The sequence below is a fragment of the Crocodylus siamensis genome, chromosome 1 (assembly GCF_052110815.1).
Source record: "Crocodylus siamensis isolate JL-2025a chromosome 1, ASM5211081v1, whole genome shotgun sequence".
In the NCBI taxonomy this organism is placed as follows: Eukaryota; Metazoa; Chordata; order Crocodylia; family Crocodylidae; genus Crocodylus; species Crocodylus siamensis.
The window spans coordinates 26,820,950-26,836,001 of NC_143395.1; the positions used below are offsets into that span (position 1 = coordinate 26,820,950).

Below are 15,052 nucleotides of genomic sequence, written 5' to 3' on the forward strand. Positions count from 1 at the left end.
ACATGCTTTTCCCCCTTGCTGCCTGCCCTCCCACATGGAATTAACTTTCTGTAAATGTTTATATAACTACTTCATTATCTTCCATCAAAGCTTTCTTTTTCTTTGATGCCTCCAAAAAACCTCTAATTTGTTTGTTTGTTTTTACAACAGGCAGGCCACTTGTGTATAAGAACTACTGTCTATCATACTGCCCAATACTACCTCACTGTTTCTTTGTACTCCCCAAACTGTACCCATAGGTTGTATCTTGTCTTATGCATAGATGCTATGCTCTCTGAAGTAAGAACCATCTTTTTATTCAGACTGAGTAATGCCTAAGACAGTGGAGTTCTCGCACATGACTAGAGCTCCTGTACAATACAGCAAAACAAACAGAAAATAAAAATAGAAGGAGGGAAAGAAAAAAAAAAATCAAGAGAATAAGAATAAACCACGTTAGCCACTGGCTCTTGTTAGTCACAAAGGTAGTGTATCAAGTCCAGAAAAGAAAATTCTACCACTAAGAAGTTATAAGAACATTAAGCAAGGGAAGAATGTAACAAAAATGTTGCCCCTTTGAAAACTATACACCTTCCACCCTTCTCTTATTTTATTTAGCAGGGTTACAGGGTTATGACTTGGTAAAAGCTAGTTTGTAAAGGGACAGACTCACTAGTGGGACACAAACCTATCAAAGCAAGTTTCACAGTCAATTTAATAACATGACTTACTCTACTAATGTTTAAACAATGTCCTTGGTTACCACCATAGTATTTCAAAATATATTTAAGAGCTAAATGCTATACTCTGACACATGCACACCACTCCACTTGAAGTCCTAGAATCTAGCCCTGAGACTTCATACATTTTATAACTTCCCTGTTCCATGCCTCCTCCTCACTAAAAACACATGCAAGTCATACCCTGTTTGTGTTATGATGATTGCCCTTCCAACCCTAATCTATGATCCTGTGGACATATATACATGCATACACACTTTCCATTATAATCTTTCCCCACTATGAGTTTCACTTTTGAATTTATCTATTTTATGCTTCTATGAAGTGTCTAATATGCTTTTTGAACCTTGATAAATAATCTGAATAAGATCCCATTTTCTACTACTTTTCCCAGTAGAAACACAAATGATTTACACAGAATGTCTTGTATTTATACACTAAACTTAAAAACCCATGTGTATGTATGTATAAAATTAATCAAACCAGTTTCTATCCACCTTACAAGTCCATTCATCCAAACTACTTCCTTAGCTTGCTTGCAGAGATGTTGTGGGAGATTATATCAAAAGCCTTGCCAGAGTTAGGGTAGCCACAAATCATCTTCTTCTCCTTAAAGTGCTTAGAAATGGATTTCTTGAGGACCTGCTCCATGATTTTTCCAGGGACTAAGGTGAGGCTGACTGGTCTGTAGTTCCCTGGAACTTCCTTCTTCCCTTACCTAAAGATGGACACTGTTTGCCTTTTTCCAATAATTCAGGATCTCCCCTGATTGCCACAAGTTTTCAAAGATGATGGCCAGGAGCTCTACAATCACACTGGCCAACTCTCTCACCACCCTCGGGTGCATCCCATCCAGTCCCATGGACTTGTACATATCAGCTTTTCTGAATCGTCTCTAACCTGTTCTTTTGCCACTGACAGCACTTCACCTCCTGCCCAAACTGTGCTGCCCGGTGCAGTAGTCTGGGAGCTGACCTTGCCTATGAAGACTAAAGCAAAAAAGGCATTGAGTACTTGAGACTTTTCTACATCATCTGTCACTAGCTTGCCTTCACCATTTAGTAAACGACCCACACTTCCCCTGGTCTTCCTGTTGCTGCTGACATATTTGTTCGGTGTTCCTTGTATGAACTTAGAGGTTGTATTTGTGTACCGATAAAAGTTTTTACTGCTTTCCATTTTAGTTAGCCCTGCAGAGCCAATAAGCTAATAAAGCAAGCTGAATTCTTTTCTTTTCTGTGCATTAGAGTTATTTACCACAAGCTTCAAGCAGTTACACCTCTCCAAACCCACTGAAAGCAGTGCAGTTGCCTTAGATCATACACTTCTGAGACCAAACTGAATTCTGTTCTTTAAAACCTACATGTTCAATAATATTAAAGTGAAGAGGGGGTGGGGAAAACCCCCCTCCCCCACTGTAATGATAAAAGCCTAAGGCAACTTTGTGGGGCTGAGAATTATAAAGAAAACACTTTCATTTGGAAACCAATGAACTCCATGGGACAAAAGAAACATGGAATCTCTGCAATGCCATCTTCAGAACGGAACCAAAACCTAGAGACAGAAGAATTCATGTTCACTCCTACTTAAATGTAGTGCCAAGACAATCTATCGTTAGGTACTTCTGACACACAGCCTCCCAGAAAGCCACTGTTTTTACTCTCAGACTTTCAGCAAGAAACCATCAAAAACACTTAAATACAAAAATGAAGCAAAAATTAAAAACTCCCGTACTGAGAGGAGATAGGACAAAATTACAGAAACTAACACTTTATGTGCTACCACCATACTGTTCTATCTGCTTGCATGCTGTACCTCTCCTTACTTTCATTTGTCCTGTCTACTTCTATTCTGATCTTTACAAAGTCTTATGCTACATTCATCACTAAAGTAGCTGAATGTCTCCTAGTAAAAATGACATGGCTAATGTCTATCAGGGGCAGATTTTCCTCTTATTCTCTTCCTGAGGGAAAAAATGTGCGTGCATTAGAGTGTTGTTTTGGTACAGTCATTTGCTACTGTTGCTGTTATTGACATGTAGGTATTGTTCATGTTAGAAAAGACATGCTTTGTTTTGCCCCTTGAGCTAGAGGCCACACTTAAATTAAATTCCACTTCAGGCCAGGGAATCCTTACAAATCTGTGCTGGTACTGTACAAATATAATTGGGTCCACTTCTAACTTAGTCATCAGATGCCACCAGAGTAAACAGGATAAATAAATACATATTTTATTCTTGCAGCTTTCAATAGCAGCTTTTGCTATACAACAGCTTTTAATCCATGTCCCCCAAAATGCCTCATGGAGTCGAGTCATCAAGAAACTGACCTAAAACTTTTCCTGATCTCAGCGATAGGAAGCAGCGCAGTGAACCCATTTGAGTTCAGGATTCTTTTTTAATCCCACCACATTAAAAAGAAATGGGGAAAGCACATGTTTAGGTAGTAGTGTGATGATGATAACATTCAAATTTTAATACTGAGCTGACCTAAACCTACAAAGCCATTGCACATTTTTAGACCCTGCTGTAATACAAGCATCTAGAACATATGCTAGAAATAGTAAGCTTGCAATCTTTTTCTTCAACTAGATTATTAGTACCTTGAACATCCTTTCCCACCCCCAAAATACAACCCTGAGCATGCAGAAAGCAATTGCAACTTGCTCATTATTACAATGCACAGATTAGACAGTATCCTTGTCAATGTCTGATCTTGACAAATGCTGCACATAGGTTACAGAGACTTAGGACCTTTCAAAAGAGTACCCTGAACACAAGCATATGATAGAAATAGTTTTCTCCCTATTCTTGAGAAACAAAATTGATGTGGTTTTCTGTTCTAAGAACAGGCCTCTCCAACTCTTTTCCACTAGTGACAGCAAGTACTGATCAGATTCTGGTACTCAAAGAACACAACTCAAATAGCATTGGAAGGGCAGGAAGTGAACAGGCTTTTAGAGCACTTGAAGTTTGTGTGTTATACCCGTATAAGACAGTGCCATTGTATTTCAGAATTTTGGAGAAGCATAATTGACTGAAACTTAGTAAGTAACACTAAAACATAACTGTCCGGTTGTTGTTGGGGTGTGTTTGCCTTTGGTTTTTTGGGGGAGTTTTTTTTCTGTTCATTGGCAGTGAGTGGAAAATGTTTGTTATTCTTCTGAAGAAACTTGTCAAGGGGCAACTTCATTAGTTTTAAATGTTAGTAGAGAGCTGTTATAGTTGTAGCAGTTTGTTGGAAATGACATTACATGTTCAGTTAGCAAACTAGCTCTTTTACCCTGAACTCTGAATGCTGCATTACTAAACCATGCACAGCTACATTTCCTAGACTTTAATACCCCATGATTTGAAAGAGAACAGATTCTCTATGTCAGGGGTTCCCAACGTTTGTGCGCCTAAGGGCACATTCAAATTTAAAAGAAAAAGCAGTGGCTGCCAATATGAATATTAACGTGTTTAGATCAACAGATATTAAAGTATTTGGATCAGTCCCGCACAAGCACCTAAATAAACCTCAGGGGACAACATGGCACCTGTGGGTGCTGCATTGGGAACCGCTGCTCCTATGTTTTCAACTGCATGCCCTATTAAGTGTCAGTTTGCACATCAAGTGGCTTGACTAGCTTCTATCAAATTCTAGAAAGAATTTTTACAGGGGTGTAGGTAGCTTTTATCAAAGTATCAGACAAACTGGTGAAAAATGGAGATGTCTTAAAATCTAATCACCATGCTATAGATTTGAAAACAGAGTTCATAAATTTATACCTACTAGTATTTGCCTGAATTCTTGTGAATTTCAAGAAAAATCAGTGTTACATTTAAAGGAAGCTACTTCAGGATGTTAGTACAAACAGCCAATACCCAACTGATGTTTTGCTAAAATTGCTGAAGAAATTAATGACAAAGGATAAGCAAACCAACAGCCAATACATCCTTTAACCTAGTCTTGCAAGATTCTTATTCTGGGTGAGTAATTTTTGATAATTCAGTAAATTATTAATCATATTTATCATCATTATAATTATAGTCAAACAGGATACATGCCCAGATTTTGAAACTGAGCTAGTACACTTTCATGGTGGTTTTGCAAAGCTTATCCAATGAAGTTGTTGAATATCAGCAATCTAGATATTAAACCTTAATTTATACACACTGCTCATGTTTTTTTTTAAAGCAACCAGCAAGCTATCATTGATCTGATCTGACAACTAACATCAGGCAGACAGTTTTAATGAGAAAGGATCCAAACACATTCAAGTTTGTCTCCTGATGGACATACAAACTGCACTGTCTTCAAGAAAATTGTGAGTTCGTTCACATCAGATTAATTAAAACCTGCCTGTGAAGACTGCCAACTTTATGTCTTCAAACTCCAGGATTTTAATAGGTTCAGGGGCCATTTTATGTTCCTTTGTGTTCAGTATCCCCAAATCCAGCCTTCTCCACAATCATGAGAGTGAGAAACTTGCTCTTAAAAATGACATTTGGGACTCTCATAAAATTATACACTTCCTGGAGCAGTGACTAAAAAAAAAAAAAAAAAAAAAAAAAAAGGGAGTGGAAGGAACCTGGGACAAAGGTCATGAGAGTTGGCAACACTGCTCTGTATCTTGCTGGGGACCCAAGTACTTGCACCAACTTCTCAGTCTCTGGTCAGCTTTAGCCATGTGTCATTACAGAACTGTATCTATTTGATAAGTATCCTTTAAAATAATTGTCATTGGTACTAAATTGTTGATCTAAAACCAACCAGCCCAATGTAGTATAATTACATGCAATCACTTAAGTGTAAGCTTGGTGGAAAGGGAAATTACTGCAGGAACAAAACAGTCGTTCCTTCCATGAGGGTTATTTTGAATGCAAAAACCACTGAACAGAGAGTTGAGGAACTAGCAAGACAAGAAAGTCCTGAAAAAGTCATTTGGGCAACAAACGCTGTGACCCTCGCATACTTCAGATGCTTGAATTAGGCGCGGGGGTAAGGGGACACCCGGGGGCCAGCAGGGGAGGTCCCTCTCCCAGGGGACTGTGCTTATGGCAACCTGCTGCCCGAGGAGGGGGCAGGACAGGGCAGGGCGCGAGGACATTCACCTACGACGCCCCCCAGCCAGGCGCTGCTGCAACCCCAATAACTCGGAGCTCAAGTGCGCTCCGGGAGGGGCCCGAGCGCCCCCACGCCACGCTGCTACCAAACAAGTGGGGAGAAGGGGCGGGGAAGCCCCCTGCCGGGCTTCCGCAGCTGCCTGGGGGGACGGGCCGCGCTGTTGCGGAGGCATTTCAAGCCGCTTGGAACAAAAACCGACACCCCCCGCAAGACAGCCCCGTCTGCACCGCCCCCCCACGGGTCCCCAAGGGAGGAGCTGGAACCCCGGGGGGTCGAACCCCGCGCGGGGGGAGGGGGCGGTGCACGGCCGCTGGGGGGGGGTCGAACGCGCGGGGGGGGACGAAGGGGGGAGGGGGCCCCCTCGCGATGTTCGAACGGGCGCGCGCATCGCGGCGGTTTAATGACCCCCGCCGTGCGCGCGCGTCCGCCGAGCCGAGGGGAGGGGGGCGCGGCCCCACGGACGTGCCCGGCGGCGGATGGCGGCCGCGCTCACCTCCTCGATGGCCGCCACGGTGTTTCGGCACTGGGGCAGGCGGGTGGTGAAGTTGGAGGCGGTGGGCGCCTTGTAATCCTCATTGGTCTCGGTCACGAATTCCGCCACCGAGATCTGGTCCGGCATGGCGCGGCCGGGGGCGCCCCCTCGCACCGCCGGCTCTCATGCACACAAGGACTCGACTCGGCCCGGCCCGCGCCGCACCGCACTCCTCCCGCTCACTCGGCGGCGGCAGCCCAGCACACGCCCATCCCCGCTCGCACTGGGGCCGATGCCCTGCCCTGCCCCGCCCCGCCCCTCCTCGGACACACTGGGGGGTGGGGCGCCACTAGCCCCGCCCCGCCCGCGCGCAGACTGTTGGGGGGCGGGGGGCTGCGACGGAGCGGGGGCGGGGGAGGGGTGGTGTCGCGCAGTGGTACACAATGCGGGGTAGCTGCGTCCTCCCCCCCGTGTCCATGGGGGCAGCTACACGCACCCCCACCCCCCCATTCCCACTGGGGTTGTGGGGGCTCAAAGGGGAGTAGTTTCACCCCCCCTTTCCCTGTGGATGCAAGGCACACGCGCCCCCACCCCTTCCAGGCACTGCTCCCGCACCATTGCTGTTGCGGGGCGCTGCCCGCACCCCTCCGTCCCACCCTGGCTGTGGAGACTCGCACGATCACCCCCCTACACACACATACACGAACCCACTTTAATTTTATCCTGGCAAAGGAAGGAAACATTTTAAATAACAATAGATTCCAACGCGATTCCCAGGCAAACAAACCGCTTCGAGATGCAGAGAGAGCACTTTACAGGCAGACCTGGGTAGGAGTGACACAGGTTATGTTTTGAAAATATCCCAGGATCAAGAAAAAAACCAACCTAAACATACTTAGGTACAGCATGACACAGGTACTGTAGCCAAAACACCTTCACTCCTCCCTCTCTGGTTGCTATGAGGAAAAACACAACACAACCCTATTGTTTTCAACCAGCCATGCCTTCTGAGGCTGGTAGAACTAAGTGATTTTCTTTTTTCAAAAATCTCGTTTGTCTAATAAAAGGTACCATCTCTACTATGAGTCCTGATTGCCTTCAGCCTTACTTATATGTCTACTGTGGTGTCAATAGGGTCAAAGAAAAGTCTGGCAGTAAGCACTAAATACCATAACAGGCCAGTTCACAAAGTAACATTTTCCTTAGAAATCTCTTTTGTACTCAAAAAGTAACTGTTTTGGTTTTGGGAGATACATTGTATTCATCACATGGAACTGAATCCTGGCTAAGAAGAGGAACTCAACTGAACCTTACTTACAGAATGACAAGCAGGGCCTTTATTAGAAGATGTTTTGGATGGGGAATCCAGAAAAAAAAAAAGATGACAAAGCTGAGATGGAAATACAAAGCGCCCGAGCGAGGGACTAACAATCGAAGGATGGGGGAGAGGAGGGGAAATGCGACTAGGTTACAAACGATACAATGTTAGCCAACTAAGCCCTGGGGTCGGGGGATGTGGGAAGGGGAGGGGGGGTCGCGACGCTGAGAAGAAAAGGAGATAGATACACACATACCCGTTACAGTGGTCCGCAATGTTGGAGAAAGTGGCTTGGAGAAAGCCCAATCGTGGGGGTCCTCTTCGGGTGGGGCGGGGTCATCCATGGTGGCGAAATCCTCTCGATGCAAAGCGGGGGGAGGGGGGCCGTTCAGGCGGCGGTGTCCTCCGGGTCCAGTCCGGCAGTGGCTCATCTGGAGGGGTCAGTGTACTGGCGGTGGCCTGTGACATGCTCCATGTAGATGTCACGGGACCAGCGGATGGTGTCAGACACCATGAGGCAGCGCATCAGCTTGGCAATCAGTGACAAAAAAGGCAAGGAGGTGGGTAGAAAATGTGTTACAAAGTATGAGAATTATTTACAGTATAGATTAACTAAATTTCTCTCAGCCTAAAGGCTTTTAAGACTTTTCCTAGCTGATTAGCTTAGGTTTGGGAATTTGGGAGCCTGCATTTTGTCCTATGATTGTTCTCCATTCATTTTTTGTGTTAGTGAACATTTGACACAATTATGCAGTTTTTAATACTGTTGTTGTTTTAGAGTATTTAAAAACCTGTCCAGGGTATTCAGAGCATTAGATGAGTGCTGTTTTATTGTAGATTGTAAAAATCTAAATAAATAATAATGGAAGTTAAGGAGACATTACCATTATTTACACTTCAGTGAGCTTTTGATAGACTATTGTTTTCCTTTGACATTTAAGAAAATCTTCAATGGTATATCCTCTCATAATTCGTGTGAAACAACAGATAATCTGTGACTGTCCTTGTTCCTTCTTTCTCTTGTTTCCTTCATTTTACTGACTCCTTTATTCTTGATGAGCCATTTCCCCTTTCTAGCCTTTCTTCACTTTACTTCTACCCTCAGTTAGAACAACATATCTTCACCATGTCAATATGCTTCAATATTTCATTCCCATCTTCTGTCTTTCATCTGATTATTTTTGTGATAAAGGTCTCAAGGCTAGTCCTGTTAAAATTAATGACTACTCAAAAGTGCATAAAGTTAAGTATGTGCATAAATCTTTGAAAGATGGGGGCATTAGATTGTAAGCCGGGGCGGGCAATTATTTTGGGCAGAGGACCACTTACTGAGTTTCGGCAAGCCATCAAGGGCTGCATGACAGGCAGCCCAGGGCAGATTAATATTAATTTTCTAAATTTTTTAGGGGCCCCACGGGCCAGATAGAATGGCCTTGGTGGGCTGCATCTGGCCCCAGGGCTGCATTTTGCCCATCCCTGTTATAAGCCCTCTGGGTCATAAGTTATCTACATTGGTAGATCACCCAGGAAAATAGGGGCCTTTGGGCTTTACCATACCTCAAATTTTTACTGATATTGAAGACAATGGAAATGTTACAACTTGATTTTTAAGTCAGTTCATAATACTAGAGGAGGGTTCATTACAGCCACACCATGACTCAAACTCAGTAATGCTTACGTTAGTGTATGATGTTTCAGAAGGAGGTATGTTAAGTCCCCTTAAATGGAAAATGTGAGAAGATATAGAACTTCATATTTGGAGGGTAAGTATAAAACATTATTTTAACTTTCTACTAGATGTAGTCCAAGCATATGGTGCATCAAATAAGTGTGAACTGCAGGTTCTTCTATTTGCCACTGGAGTTCCTGCAGTAGTTCCTCAGACAGTGTCCTCATGCAATCTTCCCTGAATTCTGGGTCTTGCACTGAAATTATATGTATGGGCTGTGTTACAAAGGCTATGTACTGAATGATCCTAGTGGTCTCTTCTGTCTCAAAAATTCATAGCTAAATATTTATTCATGTCCAAAATAAACCATTAAATCTAGTCTGATGTCCCACAGGCAATTGGATTTGACCCAATCATTCTGTTTTGAGACCAGTAACTTGTACTTGACTAAAACATGCCTTCCAGAATGGCATCCAGTCCTGACTTTAAGCTATCAAGATACGGAAAATCTGTCACAATCCTTGGATGTTGTCTTCTAATCGTTAATCACTCTGGGCATGTCTACACATGCATTAATGTGTCATAATTATGATGCATTCAGTTTAGCACCTGTAATAACAGGTAGTAACTTAATGCACTGTAATCAGTGCTATGCTGGCTCACATCTTATATGTAGACTAATTCTACTGCACATTAGTGTATTAGTACAGCTTTTGCTGTGATGTGTTAACGTGCAGTAGAATTAGTCTACTGTGCTTTTAGCATCTTGTGTAGACACACCCTCTTACTATTAAAAATATGTGCTTTAACTTTAATTTGAATTTGCCTGCCTTTACATTCCAGCTATTGTTTCTTATTAAGTCTTTCTGAAAAAAGGTTAAAGTGCCATTTAGTACTGTGTTTTCTCCCTGTGAATGTACTTATACACTGCAATCAAGTCAAGTCACTTCTCAATTTCCTCTGTGATAAACTAAGCAGAATGAGTCCTTTAAGTCCTTCACTGTAAGCATTTTCTCCAGCTATTGAATCAGTATTTCACTTTAAATACAGAAGTAAAATCATCTCCCTACTTATATGTCTCTATTTATATATTCAAGAATCTCATTAGCCCATTTTGCCACAGCATCATACTGGGAGCTCATGTTGAGTTGTCTGACCCCTAAATCTTTTTCAGTCACTGCCTTCCAGTTTTTGTTCCCTATTTTTTGAATTTTTGAATAAATGTTTCAGGGTAATGGTATCAGTGGTGAGTGAGTCTGTTTCTGCTGAATCTGGCACAGGACTTTCTATTCACTCCACATTCTTCCTGCATCCTTTTTCTCAGTCTGTCTTCCAGAGCTACTTTCCTCCCTTTCTTTCCAAGATGAATTCCAGTTATGCCATCATAGTTTTTCTCAATGCAGGCTCTCTCTGCCAGAGACCCCTGCTAAAGAAGGGCTGGTCAAAAACAAGAATTTTTCAGAGGCCTCAGTCCTGCAGATTGTAAGTAGACACCTGTCCCTTGTGGAAATATGCCTCAGTACTGGTGCAGAAATCCATCTATGCAAAGAAATGTTTAGGATAAAGAATTATATTTCCTCCTCTGCAGCAACCATCAAGATACTGAGGGCTTATGAAAGCAGGAAAACCATATTATACAAGTATTACTTCCTGACCCTATTTGTGGTTGACTTTTAAATGCCCTGGGTGGGGTTCCTCTCCCTTTTTATTAGTATAATGAATATACAAACACTCTAAAGGTATAATAGGTCTGTCAAAGGTAGATACATTGTTTGTTTAATTTTTTTATTTGTATTACTGTAGCACATAGGAGCCTTATTTATAGATCCAAACTAAGTGCAGTGTAAACACCGAGGAAAAGATAACCTCTGCTTGCAAAGAACATGCATTCTAAAATAAGAGAAAACAGAAACAGACAGATGGATACAAGAGTACAAGAAATTGTGAGACAATGTTGGACAGTGTGACAAGCATTGGTCCCAGCATAGCAATGATCTAACCATTACCATTTTTTCTAGATTTCAGGCACAAGGGGAATCTCAGTAAGAGATATGAAGGAGGACAAGGTATCTTTATCATTTATATGGATGTCCTCCCAACCATGAGGGCAGCATGTGGGAGAAGAGAGGGACTTGTTTAAAAATCTAAGGAGTGGGTGATGGCAAGATGGATGATGGCATAATGGGCCAGCTGGAGGTTAAAATGGTCATCTTAATAATTAATGTAAGTTGATGGGGGTGGGGGTGAAAGCTATGAAAAGACCTTATGTTTGACATGATAGAGACATGGGAGCCAGTGGAGGGATATAAAAAGAATAGGTGGCATTGCCAAAGCAATTAGCTGGAAGATTGATTTTTGTAGCAGCATTCCGAGTGGAGGTGAGTGGGACAATATATTTGTCAAGACCAGAGAAGAGGATGTTGCAGCTATTAAAACAAAGATTTAAAGTATCTTAAAGATGTTTTGTGGCAAGAATACATCAGATTTATGGCATAAATGTGCGTTCTGGATCAAATATGAAACTCAAATTACAAGTAGCATGGTGGTATGTCTGCCATACCATAAAAAGGCAGCTATCAGGTCAAGGTGTTCTGATGACAGGCAAAGGTATAATTGGTAAGATTTATGCCCTGGGTGCAAACCCCAGTAGCCTGAGTCCTGGAGCCAGCCCTGATTCTTGGCCCCTTCCCAAGTGCCCCTACACCCCAAACCTTAACCCCTCCTGAGTAGTGCCTAGACTCCCATCACAGGCACCCTCCTTGACTTGACCCCGGGGCTCATGCCCTGCTTGCCCACACTTGCTTATGCTAGTTTTGGTGAGTGGTGTTTTAGCCATGTTGTGCTTGAGCTGATGGCTTGACAACTACAGGGTGATGTGAGAAAGAAAGGTTGAGATTTTAGTTTTAGTCAGTAGAGGAGAGAACTGGAGTACAAAGGAAGATCTGTGAGTTGTGAGCCACTAGAAGTGGTGGTGAAGACAGATGACAACTCATAGTGTAGAGATGGTAGTTGAATTTATGTTGGTGAAAGTGGGTTACTAAGAAGTAAGGTGTAGAAAGAGAAGAGGACCACGGACATAGCTCTGTGGAGCCCCTACAGGAATCTGAGGGGAGAAAAAGATTCCCCTGAAGGTCATGCTGAGAGAAAAATAGAGTATGAGGATAAACATGTAGTGAGCAACCTGATATCAATATATATGTTCCTTGGTATACCAAGTAGCTGGCCAGTACCAAAGTCAAAGGATGTAAGAATATTTTTCTCCCAGTATGTATTGTCATTAGTGTCTGTTGCTGGCTTGGTAACAGATTCATAGAATCACAGAATCATAGAATATTAAGGTTGGAGGGACTTCAGGAGGTCATCTAGTCCAAACCCCCTGCTCAAAGCAGAACCATCCCCAAATAAATCATCCCAGCCAGGGCTTTGTGGAGCCGGGCCTTAAAAACTTCCAAGGATGGAGATTCCGCCACCTCTCTAGGTAACCTGCTCCAGTGCTTCAGATTGCTTCATACCATGTTGATGTCCCTGGTGCACTTTTATTTTTCCTCGAGATTATTCACACTTTTCCCCTCACTGATTTTTGTTTATTTAATATCTGATAGTTGGTGGAAATATTTTTTTCTTGGACTTCCTTGTACTTATTCTTTTTATGTTAGCTCATGGCATTTCCCTCCTTTTCAGTATTTACAGGAATTCTGATGTGCATTTAATAAAAGGTTTTCCCTATTTCCATCAAAGGCATGATCTGAGGGAATGAAACTAGCAGGTGGTTCACATAAAATCTCATTAGCCTCATTGACTGCCTTTAGCATTATTTTTTTAACATTTACTGATATGCAAACAGAGGTAGTAGCTTGTTCAACTGCTAATTGTTAGATGGAATAATTTATAGATCAGTAAATGTTAAATTCAAACATTTATATTGCACATAGAATTTATAGCAGACAGACAAGACATTGTTCATTATACTGTGCTGCCAGCTCCTGCAATGTCATTACATGTTTTGTGAATTTTGGTGGTTTTATTAAAGCCTTAGTTTCTGGATCCAGAGGTTTAAATGCAAATCTGTTTTCATGGGTTGTTTTTTAAAAACAAAAGTAGATTTTTAGCCTTCATGGTTACAGAAAAAATTTTGAAGACATGAATCCTAAAGAACTCAAAACCTAAATGAACCTGAATTATATTCTTTGTACCTCATTATTTCTGAAGGGGCCTGGCTCACAGTTTTGGCAATACTGATTGCAACATATAAAATGTTAAGGTAGCACTTTCATATGCTATTTAAAGATGAAGTTATAGGGATAATATCCAGTGAATAATCAAATTCCTATTGTAAAATGTCATACCTCCTATAGTGTGTGTGTGTGTGTGTGTGTATGCGTATGCAGTATTTATTCATGTAACTAATCACATAGGTATATATATGTAGTTACATGAATAATATTGTACCTGATTCTAAGATTTTTGTGAATAAAAGAAGCTTGCTTAAAGCACATATTTGTTCAATTTATGTTGGCCATTTAGCAGCACTTTGTGTATAATGTGTGTCATTTGCTTAGGTTGCTTGCATCACTCTTACACACTTATCCCTTCTCTCAGGCCCTGGAAGAAGTTATTTTTCTGTCATGGTGGCAGCAAACCTGTAACTGAGGTGGCAGATAAGCAAGCAGAGAAGTGGAGGAGAGGTAGGTGTTAATATTTTTTGTTAGTCTGTTGCTGCCTTGGCACTCAAAAGACCCTTCTAAAGAATACAAGATAAAATGTTTTTAAATGGGGGAAATGAATGAGTCTGATGCCACATAATGTCCTAAGTGCTATAGTAATACAAATCAATAAACAAACACTTGATATATCTACCTTTGACAGACTTGATGGAAGTCTTGCAACATTTTACATTAAGGCTTGTCTTATAATAATATATTGTTTTTCATTTTTGTGACAGTATTTAACATATATCCAGTAGGAAGAATGCATATATTTCATTATCTTTTATTAGAACAACTAGATTTTTGCAAATATGTTTCTTTAATTGCAAGCCTTCAGGCGCAAACAACCTTCATCAGGCATCAGAGAAAAGATTGTAAAAGTTCTCCTGGGTAGAAATGAAAGTTCATATTTCATACGGCAGTTTGAAGTGGTAAAAACACCTGTTTGAAAAAGGGGTGTAGTTTGTAGCCGTGTTGGTCTCAGGACATAGGCAGACAAGGTTTTTTGGGTGAATCTAGTATCTTTTATTAGACCAATTCAAATAGTTGGAAAAATTCTTCTTAGCAAGCTTTCAGGAGTAAATACCCTTTGTCAAGCTGAGGAAGCATCTGCAGTTGGTGTGCGCTCTTCCTGGATGGAATGAATAGTAAAGAAGCCAGAGGCTGGGCTGGTCTGCATGCAAGACAGGCAATCAGTGAAGATGTAAATTGAGGAGTCAGTGGGTGAGAGACAGGCGGGGGGAGAGTGAATGTAGCGGGTAAATAGTGGAGAAGTACCTGGGGAGTACAAGTTATAATGTGCCATAAATCCAATGTATATATTTAGTCCATGATTTTTTGTATCCGGGAGGCTGATGAAATGAAGCTCACAGGCTCGTCTGTGAAAAGTGTTTTGTAAATTCCCTTTGAGGATTAGAACTGAGAGACTGAAGAAAGAGTGGTTTTCTTGTGAGAAATGTGCCTCCACAGGTAGTTCTTGTCCTTAACAGATTTTCGGTGTGCATTCATTCTGGTGCGCAGTTGTTGTTTGGTTTCTCCTACCTATTTTCTATCTGGGCAC

General features: G+C 42.0%; 1 protein-coding gene across 2 annotated transcripts in view; it reads right to left on the reverse strand.

The window, feature by feature from the left end:
* ASAP2 (ArfGAP with SH3 domain, ankyrin repeat and PH domain 2) overlaps nt 1–6,610 on the reverse strand; it is a 171,764-nt gene extending 165,154 nt beyond the window's left edge. For both annotated transcript variants that reach the window (XM_090032346.1, XM_090032337.1), the window contains exon 1: nt 6,321–6,610. In XM_090032346.1, coding sequence (XP_089888472.1) covers nt 6,321–6,446 — 126 coding nt within the window. In that variant the 5' untranslated portion in view covers nt 6,447–6,610. The remainder of the gene's footprint in view (nt 1–6,320) is intronic.
* Between the last annotated feature and the right edge of the window lie 8,442 nt (nt 6,611–15,052).